This window comes from Ctenocephalides felis, unplaced genomic scaffold (genome assembly GCF_003426905.1).
Source record: "Ctenocephalides felis isolate EL2017-DRISC unplaced genomic scaffold, ASM342690v1 CF-g0.4_SCAFFOLD_03002, whole genome shotgun sequence".
NCBI classification, from domain to species: Eukaryota; Metazoa; Arthropoda; class Insecta; order Siphonaptera; family Pulicidae; genus Ctenocephalides; species Ctenocephalides felis.
In genome coordinates, this window is record NW_020539156.1 from 31,192 (window position 1) to 46,295 (window position 15,104).

Sequence of the window (15,104 nt, forward strand, 5' to 3'; positions counted from 1 at the left end):
TTGAAAGAGTTGGTTTTGAGGTTTGACTCGAACCATACTCAAAAGTTAAATTAAATATTTTTTGAAATGCTTTCTATTATGTTTGTTGGAGGAGCTTCAACTTGTGGATCAAAACACAATTGGTAATCAAAAGTTTATATAGATTTATTTTTATTTGTTAACTTTATCATATACTAAACAAACTTTCTCTTTAGATTCTGTATTTAGCCATCAGAGTCCAGCTATGAAAATCCATTTTTGATGATGGTTTGGCCAAAAGAATTTTGCTAGGGACGAGGAAAGGGCAAAAATAAATTTTGTGATCTAGTGCCTTGCGATGTCATCACAGGTAATTTATATATCTTATACTTATGATGTGTTGTAAATTATGAATAAAACTAATATATAATTAATTCCAGGAATTGCTTTGAAAAATTTGCCGCATGAGACATAGTTTGCTGTTTTAGAGGCTGCAAAAAGCTGGCTGCGACGTGCCAATAAATATTATACAAGGTATTTCTGTGAGATGTGTACTATATGTTTCTCTTATTTACAAAAAAATCATGATTATTGACTGGTTAGTTGTATCAATGTTAGTGCAAAATTTGTGCTGTGTACACATTTTTAGATGTAAAAAACCAAGTTTAATATTCACTCGTAATGACATCAAATTGTGTCGATATATTTGGAATTAGAGATTATTTTATAAATCTCTGTCTATTTTGATTGATGTATCGCTCTTAAAGAACTTACTCATAGATATATATATATATATATATATATATATATATATATATATATATTTATACATATACATATATATGCATTTATTCATTTGTTTTCTATTTCAGGAGAGAAAATCAACCATGAACTAGGATTGAATGCCGAATTAATTATATTTTTAATATTGTAAAATAAGTTATTTTGAATTAAAGTTGTATATATTAAATTTTGTTATAAAATTATCTCAGGATTTTGTTATTTTGTAATAAAAGTTTACTTTGTGAAATTGTGTTCTTTTATTTTATTTTTAATCCAAATTTATTTTTCATCTAAAAAGTAAAAAACAATTCCATAATTATATCCTATTCATGTCCGGTTTATGTCCGGAATATCCCGCGCGGGATATCCTACAGAACGTCCCATAGGTGCGACATATTAACATGTTTCGGATAAGATCAGGATAAGCGGGATATCCGTAAGGCTATCGCAGGGACAATGAATGTCCGCGCGTGGATATCCTGTGGACGTTTTCCAGGATGTCTTGTGTTGTCTGGGAAACATCTTCAATCACACTTCTTAATTGATCTGTCAAATAAAAAATGGGAGGAAAAGAATCAAGGCAAGTTGCATGGATCTCAATAGAATCTTTCATGGTTAAAATGGCTAATTCTTTAAAATTCTTGGTATGAATGTAATGAATCATATCTTTAATTTTCTTGTTTATGTTTTCTAATCTCTTTTTGAATAATTCACTTGCATTAACTGTCCTTAGCATTCCTTCAGTGCTAGGCACTTTTTTAGAATTTTTGTTTGAAACAAGTAAGATTACTTCTACTTAGTTCTTTCCATTCGCTTAGTTTTTCTGCAAAGTATTCCTTTCCTTCTTTCTTTAAATGTACTAATCCATCAAAAATTGATCTACTTGCACTGCCTGAGCCTTTCCTTGCCAAAATGGAAAGTGTTTTAGAGTCTAAATTAAAATTAAAGAAAGAATCTAATGCTTTTACCAGAGCAGAGTAACCAGAGGCAGAACTTGCTAAGCCACAAGAATGAGGGAATGAATTTTTAGACACAATTTTTAATTTACCTTTGTAATTAAACACTTCTTTGAAATAATTTATCAGATTTTGCATTCTAACAGGTATTTCTTTTATTTCATTGTCTAAAATAAACAAATCTTCACTGCTTTCTTCAATGGTTGTTGTTGTGATAAGATTTTTTAAGGTTAAAGAGATACTTTCGTTGGTTGGTAAGTTTTCTTTTATGTCTGATTTACCCCAATATTTTATTAAAGCAATGTTTGGATGGGAAATAACTGTTTTAACTCCAAAATTGTGAAAGAATGCAAGTATAATGAGCTGGGAGTTAATCTATAAATAATATTTAAAAAATCAAAAAAAAAAAATCGATTTATTCAATATTTTATCTTATTAGAATCTTTCTATCTACAAGTTTTTGGATAATTTGATATTTTTTGATAATTTTGACGTACCATATGCATCTTCATCACTCAAATTCCAATCATAACCAGAGTCTAAAGCACCAAATGCATATACTGAACCACTACCCACAGAAAAAACTTTTCCCGGAGTTCTTGTACCTTCTGAATCTACATAGTACAATGCAGGTCCTCGCTTATCATAGCCCGCTAACATCATACCCATAGATAAGCCCATTCCTTTATAATTATAAACCATATTAGACATAAGTTTGCTTGCAGCTGCTACAGATATTCTTTCTCTATTGCGCAGTTCATGCAAACGGCATTGTTTTGCTAGCACACGATCCCAATAAACACAATCAGCTGCTCCACCAGCCAAAGTTCTTAAGAAGAGAAAATATAAGATTTACCTTTCAAAGTTGCTTAGGAAGTCACATTTTAATTCATTTAACTATATTTGGAAACAATTTCTTGAAGAAAACCACAATAGTATATTTATTAACTGATAAGCTGATGAATTGTAACTGTTTCTCAATGAATGATGCCTCAAAAAATATTTTGACTCATGTAAGTAGACATTTTAAGCTACATATAAGAATTATCAGTAACGCCGACTGTAACTGGTAATGATGAATCAGCATTATTACCTATGATATAACAAACATCAGAAATTCAAGATCAAATTAAAAAGACACAAAATATGTACCTAACAAAAAATCATTAATTTCAACAATTTTCTTCATGCATTGTGACCCAATAAATTGTCCACCAGTTGCTTGGGAATCAACTGCTAGTATCACACCACCTCGGAATTGAAATCCAAGAGTTGTAGTACCATGATCAAAATGCATACGCAACTTATTTCCTTGTTCATCTTTCATATTAGCAAGTTCCACCGCAGGCTAAAAAATAAATGATATACATATTTTAATATTTTAAATATAAATAAAGATTGACATCAACAAAATTCACATTTGCGAATGGAGGAGCACATAATTCCATATTATTTTGGAAAGTACGTGTTAATTTTGCATATTCATCAGTATCATCATTTTGAGAATAATAATTCTCCAAACCACACAATTGAGCCAAAGCCATTATTATAAAATTAATTACAAAACGAAGTAATCTAAACTGCCAGATAACCAACAAGAAACAAATGACAAAGACAAACAAAATTAGAAGCTTCACAGTCACAGTCATACACACTAACGCGAAGTTAGCGTCGAAAATATCGATAAGTTTTTTAATAGTCTGCGGAACAACGCTGCGGTTATGCCGTTATGCCGCTTTTTTTAAATCTTCAAAAGTTTCAAACATTAAATTTATTGGGCTACAGTTTTTCTATCACGTTTGACCAATCCTTGCCATCAGTAAGCATTATATCAAATTATTGATAGATAATTAGATTTACTCTAATTAAAATTTAGTTACTATTTACTAACAGTGCTCCGAATATTTTTAATTTTTTTTTACACATTCTTTGATAATCGTATGCGTTCCTTATTATAAAAATTAATTATTTATATATTACCAATAAAATGTTAGGCTTATGATATAACAGTTGTACGACAATCAAGATTATTTATCGAATTTAAAATTATTAGAGTATTAATTGCATTGGAATTTTCATTTAAGTTTTAGAATTTATGATATATCTTGCTTTACTATTATATTAAACAAACACTAATCCATTCACCTAATTTTAAAAAATTACTTGTAAAAAGTTTATATAAAAAATCTGTAAAATATTAGTGTATAAAAAACAAATATTTTATATACCTACACTAATTTATATTTTGCCATAAATTTAAAAGCTATTGTACATGGCCAGATTTTTCTAACAAATGTTAAACTCTGTATAATTTAAATGAATAAGTCTTCACATGAATTTATATTATACCTGCACTGGATGCATTTATAATGAAATCGAATAATATGGTTATCTATTTTTAAAATCAGCGCGATAATTAAATTATATTCATTATTCGAACATGGTTATGAACATATTTGCAGTAATTAGGATAATAAATATACAATTTAAAAAATCAATTTAATGCAATAATATTAAATTTAGATCAGTTATAATTTTGCAACATTGATTTCGATATATGATTATTTATTTTTTAAATAATATACACTGAACTTAAAATTGAAATGAACTGAAATCGCACATAAGGTTGCTAAATAATTTAATAGGGTTATCATCCGCATGTTAATTATTATTTTTTATTAATCTTTTAGATTATTTATCGTTTCTCAATTTAAATTTTATGCGTGACCGATTTTGACTTCAATTGTGCAACCTAATTAAGTGAAAAACTAAACATTGAATTTGATCCAAAGAAAAGGGTTACCTATTGTTTTGATTTGATTGAGAAGCGGAGATCAAGTCCGGCACGTGTTCGAAGTTTTCTTGTTCAACGAAAGGGTTGTGATTTAGGGCAATTGCCTAATTAATTGTGTTTATATGCTTGTGTTTTGTGTGTACATATTTCAGGAATGACGGATTTCATTAAATGCATTATTTGTGATAAACGTGCGAATAGCATGTCTGAAATGCATTTGCATCAAACGACATGTCATTCGATTGATCAGTTTTCTTTAATAATATTATCGCGCAGAGAATCCAAGATTGAAAATGGTGAGTTAATTGTGTGATACATTAATCCACCAATAAATAATTAACTAGTTGGTTTGGTATTTAGCCTTGAGGCAAATTACATGAACTTCCCGATATGTGTAAATAATCGACTTGATCAAAAAAATGTGTAAATAATATACTTCATCAATCCTACTTTAAAAAAAACGATAATAATTTTAGCAAAGTTTGGCGAATTTTTAAAATTAAACTACTTGTTGTAAGGCCGTAATATTACAGTAAGTTCTATAAGACCATGATGTATTTCGCCAAAAAAAGTTCCATGAAAAACGGCTTAAATTTTTTTTAATTACAAGAAAAGAAAACGGCTCGGTAGATTTTCACCTAAAATTAATCAGCATCATTCCCAACTAATATCTTTCGAACAGTTTTTGATTTTTTAAAATCGGTTCGGTAGGATGAGCTTAAATGTGGACGAAAAGTTCAACACTTTTTTTCAAATTACGAAGAAACGGCTTGGCAGATCGTTGCACAAAACTGACAAACGATAGTCCTCACCGAAATACATCAAATGGCTTTTAAATTTCTAAAATCGGTTCAGGCGTTTTTGAGAAAACGTCGATCAAAAGTCTAATTTTGACAAATGCCAGAAAGACCATACTGATTTTTGCAAACTTTGACGAATTTTTAAAGCTGAACCAGTTGTCGTAGGGCCGTAATATTTTAGTATGACCTAGAAAACTATGGTATCTTTCGTCAAAAAAATAATCATAAAAATCGTCAAATTTTTTTTTTTAAAAACTTTATTACAAGAAAACGGTCCGGCCGATCTTTACCAAAAACTAATCAGCACGATTCCCAACCAATATCTATTGAACGGTTTTTGAATTTTCAGAATCGATTCAGAATTGCGGGCTAAAACGTGGACGAAAATTTTTTCACTTTTCTGCAATTTACAAAGAAACGGCCCGGCCGATCGCCGCACAAAACTCAGAGACGATAGTCCTCATCGAGATACATGAAATGGCTTTTAAATTTTTGAAATCGGTCCAACCGTTTTGGAGAAAACGTCGATTTACGGCAAAAAATCTGTTCACACACACACACACACACACATACACACACACACACACACATACTTTTTCCAAATTTGGTCTCATTCGATTCAGAATGGCTCGAAACGTCGAGAAAACATAAATTAGCGATTCGGATTTTTTTATGAAAACATAAACTTCTCCTTCGGGAAGTTAATAAAGTAAAGATACTGAAGATAAAAATAGAATTTGGGATTATAGATGAGAGATAAATTCACCTACACCAAAGTTATGTTATGTCAAAATTAAATTCTAGTAGAAATAAATTACCCTTAAACAATCCATCAACTAAACCCTTAACAGCAGTGTCATAAAATTCAGCTTGCGAAACTTCTGGTGGAAATACATGGTTGTAAGTAAAAGAAAGATTTTTTATTAAAACTTGAGGTTTATTTGGCAGTGTTTCGAGGCATTTAACATATCCTTTAGAAATTTCGGATTTGACTAAAGGCCTTATCCTTAAAGCCACCTGTACACTAACAGCAGAATCAGCCATCTGAAATTTTTTCAAAAATCGTTTGAGCAGGTGTAGATCTTATATGAGATATTCTATTTTATTTATGAAGAAAATAATATAGTAAATAATATACTTCATTAATCCTACTTTAAAAAAAAACGATAATAATTTTAGCAAACTTTGACGAATTTTTAAAATTAAACTACTTGTCGTTAGGCCGTAATATTACAGTAAGTTCTATAAGACCATGATGTATATCGCCAAAAAAAATTCCATGAAAATCGGCTTAAATTTTTTTTTCAACAGTTAATTACAAGAAAACGGCTCGGTAGATTTTCACCTAAAATTAATCAGTACCATTCCCAACTAATATCTTTCGAACAGTTTTTGATATTTTAAAATCGGTTCGGTAGGATGAGCTTAAATGTCGACGAAAATTTAACACTTTTTTTCAACAGTTAATTACAAGAAAACGGCTCGGTAGATTTTCACCTAAAATTAATCAGTATCATTCCCAACTAATATCTTTCGAACAGTTTTTGATATTTTAAAATCGGTTCGGTAGGATGAGCTTAAATGTCGACGAAAATTTAACACTTTTTTTCAACAGTTAATTACAAGAAAACGGCTCGGTAGATTTTCACCTAAAATTAATCAGTACCATTCCCAACTAATATCTTTCGAACAGTTTTTGATATTTTAAAATCGGTTCGGTAGGATGAGCTTAAATGTCGACGAAAATTTAACACTTTTTTTCAACAGTTAATTACAAGAAAACGGCTCGGTAGATTTTCACCTAAAATTAATCAGTATCATTCCCAACTAATATCTTTCGAACAGTTTTTGATTTTTTAAAATCGTTCGGTAGGATGAGCTTAAATGTGGACGAAAAGTTTTTTTCAAATTACAAAGAAACGGCTTGGCAGATCGTTGCACAAAACTGACAAACGATAGTCCTCACCGAAATACATCAAATGGCTTTTAAATTTCTAAAATCGGTTTAGGCGTTTTTGAGAAAACGTCGATCAAAAGTCTAATTTTGACAAATGCCAAAAAGACCATACTGATTTTTGCAAACTTTGACGAATTTTTAAAGCTGAACCAGTTGTCGTAGGGCCGTAATATTTTAGTATGATCTAGAAGACTATGGTATCTATCGTCAAAAAAATAATCATAAAAATCGTCGAAATTTTTTTTTTAAAAACTTTATTACAAGAAAACGGCCCGGCCGATCTCTACCAAAAACTAATCAGCACGATTCCCAACCAATATCTTTCGAACGGTTTTTGAATTTTCAAAATCGATTCAGAATTGCGGGCTAAAACGTAGACGAAAAATTTTTCACTTTTCTGCCATTTATAAAGAAACGGCTTGGCCGATCGTCGCACAAAACTGACAAACAATAGTTCTCGTCAAGATACATCGAATGGCTTTTAAATTTTTGAAATCGACCCAGCCGTTTTCGAGAAAACGTCGATTTACGACAAAAAATCTGTTCACATACACACACACACACACACACACACACACACACACACACACACACACACACACACACACACATACTTTTTCCAAATTTGGTCTCATTCGATTCAGAATGGCTTGAAACGTCGAGAAAACATAAAATTAGCGAATCGGGTTTTTTGATGAAAACATAAACTTCTCCTTCGGGAAGTTAATTAAATGTATAATATTATATGATTGTAACCTAATTTCATTAGTTGTAGAAAATTTGACGAAAAATGACAAAAACAGCAATAATTCTAACAGAAAAAAATCTAAAACTAGTGCTTCTGTTTTGCAACAAGAATTAAAAGATTGTGTCACAGCTATTGATAAAGTATTGCAATCTTCAAATAAAACTGAAGGCAGACGTAAGAAGAATCCAAGACCTCGAAAGAATGATAAAACTGAAACAGCTAAAAAACAATGTACAATAACTACTTAATGGTATTTTATTTATTTAGTTATAACTTTATTTGTGGTATATGAAAATTATGACTGATTTACATGATGCTTAAAATAGGTGCTATTATAGAATATATATATTATATATATATATATATATATATATATATATATATATATATATATCAAGTAACGGCAACCAAACTAGAGTTAGAGGATCAAATCTTTTTATATTTATATTTGTGCAATTGTAATCAGATGCTCTTATAGCACTAAAGAAATCATCAAATAGATCTTGGTGAATAGTTTATGCACACATACCCAGGAAACCTGACTAAAATATATATATATAGTATATGTAAATTGGTCATTATTATTTATAGGCTTAGTGTGTAAATGATTTAGTATGCAAATTAATTTTAATCAATAATTAAATCTAAAATTCATATGTTAGATGCCAATGAAATAGCAGATGGAGTGCAAAATATTGGACCTGAAAAAGAAGTCGATGAAACCAAGCCAATTCAGCAACCAGAATTATCAACAACAATCAACACTCCTTTGAAACGATCACTAGGCAAAAAGCCTACTAAGCCTGCAAATGTAAAAATAAGTAAAGCCAGTGAAACAACTAAAACACCGACTGATGTCATTCGAAAAAGAACAACTGTATCATCAACTAATAGGAGAGAAAAAGTTAGTCGATGCTCCCAGAACAAGAAATGTGCAATATTGGAATCTGTATTGGTCGCAAAAGGTTCAGTCAGAAAGAGAACCAAATTAATGTAATAAATCCCACCAAAATGAAACTTATTTTTCCACAAGCCAATAATCAAGAAGTAAAAGCAAAAGAAGATGTTACCTGGAATAAGGCTTACCAGAATTATGTTGATGGATTGCAAGTTGTAAAAGAAATTCCAGTTGTTCAAGCTGATTATACATCAAATAATGCACTCAATTTTCAAAATATCCTTACAAAACAAAATCAGAATCAAACACCATTTACTGATAAAAATGAAGGATACGAGTTTAATAATAACAATCATCAACAATCATCAGAAGGCCGTATTCAAAATCCTTACCATTTGCAAGATAACCTTGGCAATGATTTATTAAATAAGACATTTATTGAATCTAATGATTTAATTAGCGATTTGAGGAACATTGCACCAGAGCACCTAGTAAATAATTTGAATGATGATTCAAATCTCGATAGCATTTCAATGGGCTTAACAAATGATGTAAAAGACTTCATTGTTGAATTTTTTGAGGAAGAGCAAAATGCTGAAACGAGAAATCCTTATTGGGAAGATAATATGAATAAGTACTTTCCATCTGAAACAAAAAGTAGTTCAGAAATTGAACAATTTAATGATAATGCTGACAAATATATGAATGGCAATGATGAGATGCCTTTGAATTTAGTTATAAGAGAAATTGATGTACCGATCAATCAAGAAAGCTTTAATAATATTTTTTATCATACAACTTACACATCTAATTCAGCAAATAAAGCGATATGTAAATCTACTTGGAGTGAGGAATATATGAATAGCCAAAATGCAAATTTTTGGGCATCATACAATGTTAACAAGCGACCATATGAATTTTCGTATGCATACAAATATAAACTTTTTTGTCAAATATGTGGTGATCAATTTCTGAATAATATTGCATTACAAGCACATTACATTTCTTGCAGTGGAATAAATGACAACCAGAGGGTAAAGACATCGGAAGAAAAAATGTTGGAAGAACACTTCCAAAAAACATTCATTGGAGGTGAGCCTGGCATGATGGTTTATAATTCTGAAATTCAAGAAAATAATATGAATTTGACTCATTTTAAATATGAATGCCATGCATGTCAGACAGGATTTAAAAACGGCACTAATTATTGCAAACATATGTTGGATCATAAAAAAATTTTTGCACAAGGAAAATATGTAATATGTACTGAATGTGGTTTGTATATCGAAAATTTTAACATATTGAAAAATCATTTTCATAAATATTCTTAACAATTATCATTATGTTATTTTTGTTTGTTATTAAATGAGAAAAGTTTTTTGAGAAAACTTACAGCTCTGATTGTACATGTTATCTCATTCAGAGGTACTTCCTCTATTATTTAATTTAGTGTTTAAGAAACATTCAGTTTTTATGTATTGAGTTATATCTTCACTGATATTGTGGAACTGATTATTTGTTGTTTTTTGTCAAAGAGTATATTGTATAATGTATATAATTATGTGACTTCATTCTATGAAATTATTATACTGTTTGAAATAGAGATTTAATTTGTTGAATAATGAAAATGAAATATATGTTTTTTACACTATTATTCTGTTATGTTTATGGGTATGCAGAAAGATAAAATTATTAAAGTTGAAATATATATATATATATATATATATATATATATATATATATATATCTACTTTTTATTAGTTTAATTGCACCTCATCCGAACATTGCTGTTCTGATACTAGCAAGAGGAGGTTCAAAAGGAATACCTTTGAAAAATTTGCAAAAAATTAATAATAATTATTATATTAATAAGTATTATTTGTTTTTTGATGTACATTGTTTTTTTTTTTTTTTTGTTTAGATGATAGTGGATTTGGCGGACATGGAGGTGGTGGCGGAGGCGGTAGCGATAACAGGCGTGGTGGTGGGTGTGTATAATTTATTATTTTGTTGTGATAATTTATCACAATTAGAGTCAGAAATTAACATACTTTTGTTTATTTTCTTTTTAGTGGTGGCTTCTCTAATTATTCAGAAACAAGAAATTCAACAAAAAGTAATACTTATTCAAGTTATCAATCTACATCAGGTGCATATTCCTCTGGTTCATCTTCACGAGTTACCAATGATAATAGAGGTAACAATTTGTTAATTAAGTTTTTGAGCATATGAAGTATAATAGTTTGTTCTCAATTATATTATTTGCAGATAATTCCTTTTTCCCAAATAAATCAGATGACAAAACTAGATCACATGGTGGTGAAACTGACTTTAATGTAAATGATGATTTTGATTGTATGATTACAGGTAAAATTATTATTAATTTTGTTGAAATATTATTAATAACTTCTACAAGTATCATACTATTTTTTATATTATTTTCCTGTGTATTACTTTCCTGTTTTTTTTTTTTCAATTTTTAATTCTAAAATTTAAAATTTACTAGATTTTTTTTTCAGATATGGATTGGGACGATAACTTTAATGAAAATGGTATTGTTGACAGCAGCATACAACAGAACGATAATAGCAACTCAAATTACAGCAGCACCAAATTTACTCGTAATTATAAAAGTCTAAGGGCACAAACGGAAAATAAAGACTTTTCAACTAATCAGAAACAAACATATGGAGGGAACAGTTCCGGCTGGCATCAAACTAAACATTCTAATAGAAAGCAAAATGATGAAAAAGAGGTTTTATGCAGTGGCTGCCAAGAAAACCAGCTAGAAGTAAGAAAAAAAATTTTACAATCATGATATACTCCTGCATATTTTATACTGAGGATTGTTGTTGATATTTTTTAGACAGACTGTAAAAAAAGAGGGTCCAAACAAAGGCAGAAAATTTTATGTATGTCCCAAACCTATGGAACAACAGTGTAAGTTCTTTGAGTGGGCAGAAGATGAACCTGAGCATGATAGCAATGAATCAAGTAAGCACTAAAATAATTAAAAGTATATATAGTTTAAGACATAGAGATATACAAACATATATGCTATGTAAATTTTATTATAGCTAACAACTGGTCAAGTAAACCTTCAAAGTCAAGAAAGACTTCAACTACAGTTTCAAAGAGAAAAACAACTTCTAAGGCAACTGGTACAAAACCCACTTCAAAAAGAAAATGTGGCCAATGTCGACAGGAAGGACACACAATTAAAAATTGTCCAAATATTAGCCATGTATGATATCTCAATGAAAAATGAGACGGTAATAATTGTTTTAATTTTTTTAACATGAGTTTTAAGCATTACATATTTGTAAATACATATGTATAATATATATACTATATATGTATGAATATATATATATATATATATATATATATATATATAGCATATTGCGTTGCAACGGCCCTTATTAAAATCCATCTGATTGAAATTTGAATCCGTTTGACAACCAAATTTCAAACCTTTTGTTATAAAAAATTTATATCAATCCAAAAATAAATAAATCCGGATTATTAAACATTTGAATAATGAGTACTTACAAATGTATAATGAATAACCAAGTGATTTTTATAAATTTGTTATATCTTATTTGGTATTACGTTCTATTTACCTTCAGCTAACATTTTAACATGTTCTACGATGCTTTATTTAGGAATGGTTTCACATACTATTGGTCACATACTATTGGGAACTTGCTATAATCCTTTATATTTTTTTTTGAAAATTTTCCATAAATTTATGATTAGACACTCATCGGATTTCAATGCTTTTTTTAAATTTTTATTACTTACGAAACACTTATAATAAAATTTCGACTATACATTCATATTCATACGACACACTTATAATAATACCTTATACTAACATTCATAGATTCATACTATGGAAACTAAATGGAAAAGTTCTGAGGAATTCGAGTCCAAATCTATTAAATGTTTGATTTTTGGCACTTCGAAATTTAATATGATATGATATAATATTCAGTTTTCAATCATGATTTCTATTAATTTTGTGATGTTTATATCTGAATGAACAACTTAAGCAAATTAAATCTTAATCATAAATCAATTTATTCATAAATTTCCCGGAATATTACAAACGTCATTTTCGGCATTTATTTAAAATTCGTAACCGCCCAAATTATTTAAATTTGATAAATTTTATTATTCTGTATCTTAATGTGATTTGTGATATTGCCTAAGTTGCAATAATTAATGTATTTGTGCCTATTGGAATTCGTTAAAATATTAATTATTCTTTTGACCTGTCAAAATTTTGTTTATGATTAAAGTTAAATTTAATATGTCGCTTTTTCATTCTGATCTATTATGTTTTGAGGACGTGTTAGTATCCGAACTAATATGTTGAGCAAACCAAATAAATATAAATTATAAATAAATTTATTCATCTAATACTTTCCATAGATATGGATAATTGACATTTCACTTTTTTTAGTTTACAACTATCAAAATTTATTTAAATCTATAAACATTATATATTCTATTATTTTGAATATAGCATTTTGCCTAATTTGGATATAACTGTTGTATATATTATATTATATCTGTCCCTTTTTCAATTAGTAAAAATAATATATTTTTTAGAATTGTCATTTTTTTTTTTCAAAAATCATAAATCGTTTTTTTCTCTCGAAGTTTCCATAAATATTGACATTTGTCATTTTAGTGTTTTTTTTTTTTTAGTGAATTTCTGTCAAAATTTATGGAAATTTATAAATAATATAAAACTAAATAAATATTTCCTTCTTGGTCGAAATTTAATATAATATGATATATATTTTTCAATAATGTTTTGTATCTACAATATTACCTATAACAAAACTTGAATAATTAATGTATTTGTTTTTTATTGAAGTCGTTAAAAATTCAATTTTTCTGAACTGTCAAAATTTGTTTATTATTAATGATTAATTTAATATGTCGTTTTTTTATTGTGATCTATAATGTTTTGAGTGGTTTTGAGGAAGTTTTGGTATCCGAACTAACTTCGTAAGCAAATCAAATAAATATAATTATAAATCTATTTATCTAATAATTTTTATAAATATTGACAAATGTCATTTCACATTTTTTTATAACTTTTATTTAAATTTATGAACATTGATTTTAAATTAGATTTAAAATTATAAACAGTGATTTTGAATGTAGCTTTTCATCTAATTTGGATATAAATGTTGGATATATCTATAGTATATGTTTTTTGAACTGTCAATTTTTTTTTTTCAAAATCATTAATCTTTTGTTCTCGAATTTTCCATAAATTTTGACATTTGTCATTTTAGTGTTTTGTTTTTTTTGGTCATTTTCTGTCAAAATTTTTAGAAATTTATAGAAATTATATATTTATATTTCAAATTTACTGTTCAAAATTTCCTATAACCTAAGTTGGATATATATGCACACGATGAGCCAATAAAATTTAAAATCGGTCCAGTAGTTTGGGCGTCCATCGCGAACCAACATCGTGACACGAGATTTATATATATATAGATATATTATATATATGTTGAAAATGTTTAAATTTGATGTTGAAATGTATGATAGATTTCTTGGAGGGCGTAACATCAAGTAAAAAAAGTAAAGTAAAGATTTTTCTTCAAGACATCTTTATATTTCCATAAGTTTCGACGTAAAATTCTACGTCATCTTACACAAAATTCCTATCCCCCACATCTTATAAAATCCGTCACAAACAATAGACTCACTTTTTTAAAAAACAAAATAACTAACCCCAACCTAAGTTTAATTTCACAAAAGATAATAATTTTGAAGGTACCATTTAATATTGTTTTCACATCATTTTTAACTTCTCAATTCTAACTTTGGCCTTTATATGTTTTATTTAGGTAGAATTAGAATGTTTCTGAAAAATTTTTTTTTATCATGCTTACAATTGTAAGTATGATAAAAAAAAAATTTTCAGACATACTGTTGATGAACAATATGATGTTTGTACGTATGCGAGTGGACTTACTTGACATATACAATTTATTTATATAATCAGTTAATATTGCCGTTGTTCCGAGACTATTTTCTTAAGTAAATAACAATATAAAGAAAATATTGAAGTACCTTCCTCAGGACCTCGCTAGCATTACCTTCGTGCTGCGTATGGCCCCAGCCAGTTGCTATTAGCCTTTTTATTAGTAATTTCATTATTTTTTGGCAAACAGATTG

The 15,104-nt window shown here is 28.5% G+C and overlaps 2 protein-coding genes across 2 annotated transcripts; one reads left to right on the plus strand and one right to left on the minus strand.

Annotated features, from left to right (window-relative positions):
• Nucleotides 1-1,183: 1,183 nt before the first annotated feature.
• On the minus strand, nucleotides 1,184-3,241 carry LOC113381692 (probable proteasome subunit beta type-5). Its single transcript, XM_026620438.1, has 5 exons — nucleotides 3,116-3,241; nucleotides 2,846-3,045; nucleotides 2,195-2,523; nucleotides 1,532-1,969; nucleotides 1,184-1,287 (listed from the first exon to the last, which is right to left on the minus strand). The coding sequence occupies exons 1-5, from the start codon at nucleotides 3,239-3,241 to the stop codon at nucleotides 1,184-1,186; spliced, it is 1,197 nt and encodes a 398-aa protein (XP_026476223.1).
• Nucleotides 3,242-9,007: 5,766 nt separating this feature from the next.
• On the plus strand, nucleotides 9,008-12,138 carry LOC113381693 (probable serine/threonine-protein kinase clkA; the record flags this gene model as incomplete). Its single annotated transcript, XM_026620439.1, has 8 exons — nucleotides 9,008-9,816; nucleotides 9,907-10,070; nucleotides 10,816-10,882; nucleotides 10,967-11,091; nucleotides 11,163-11,261; nucleotides 11,414-11,685; nucleotides 11,765-11,888; nucleotides 11,972-12,138. Coding segments are annotated over exons 1-8 (1,827 nt in total), but the record flags the coding sequence as incomplete, so codon positions are not given.
• Nucleotides 12,139-15,104: the final 2,966 nt, after the last annotated feature.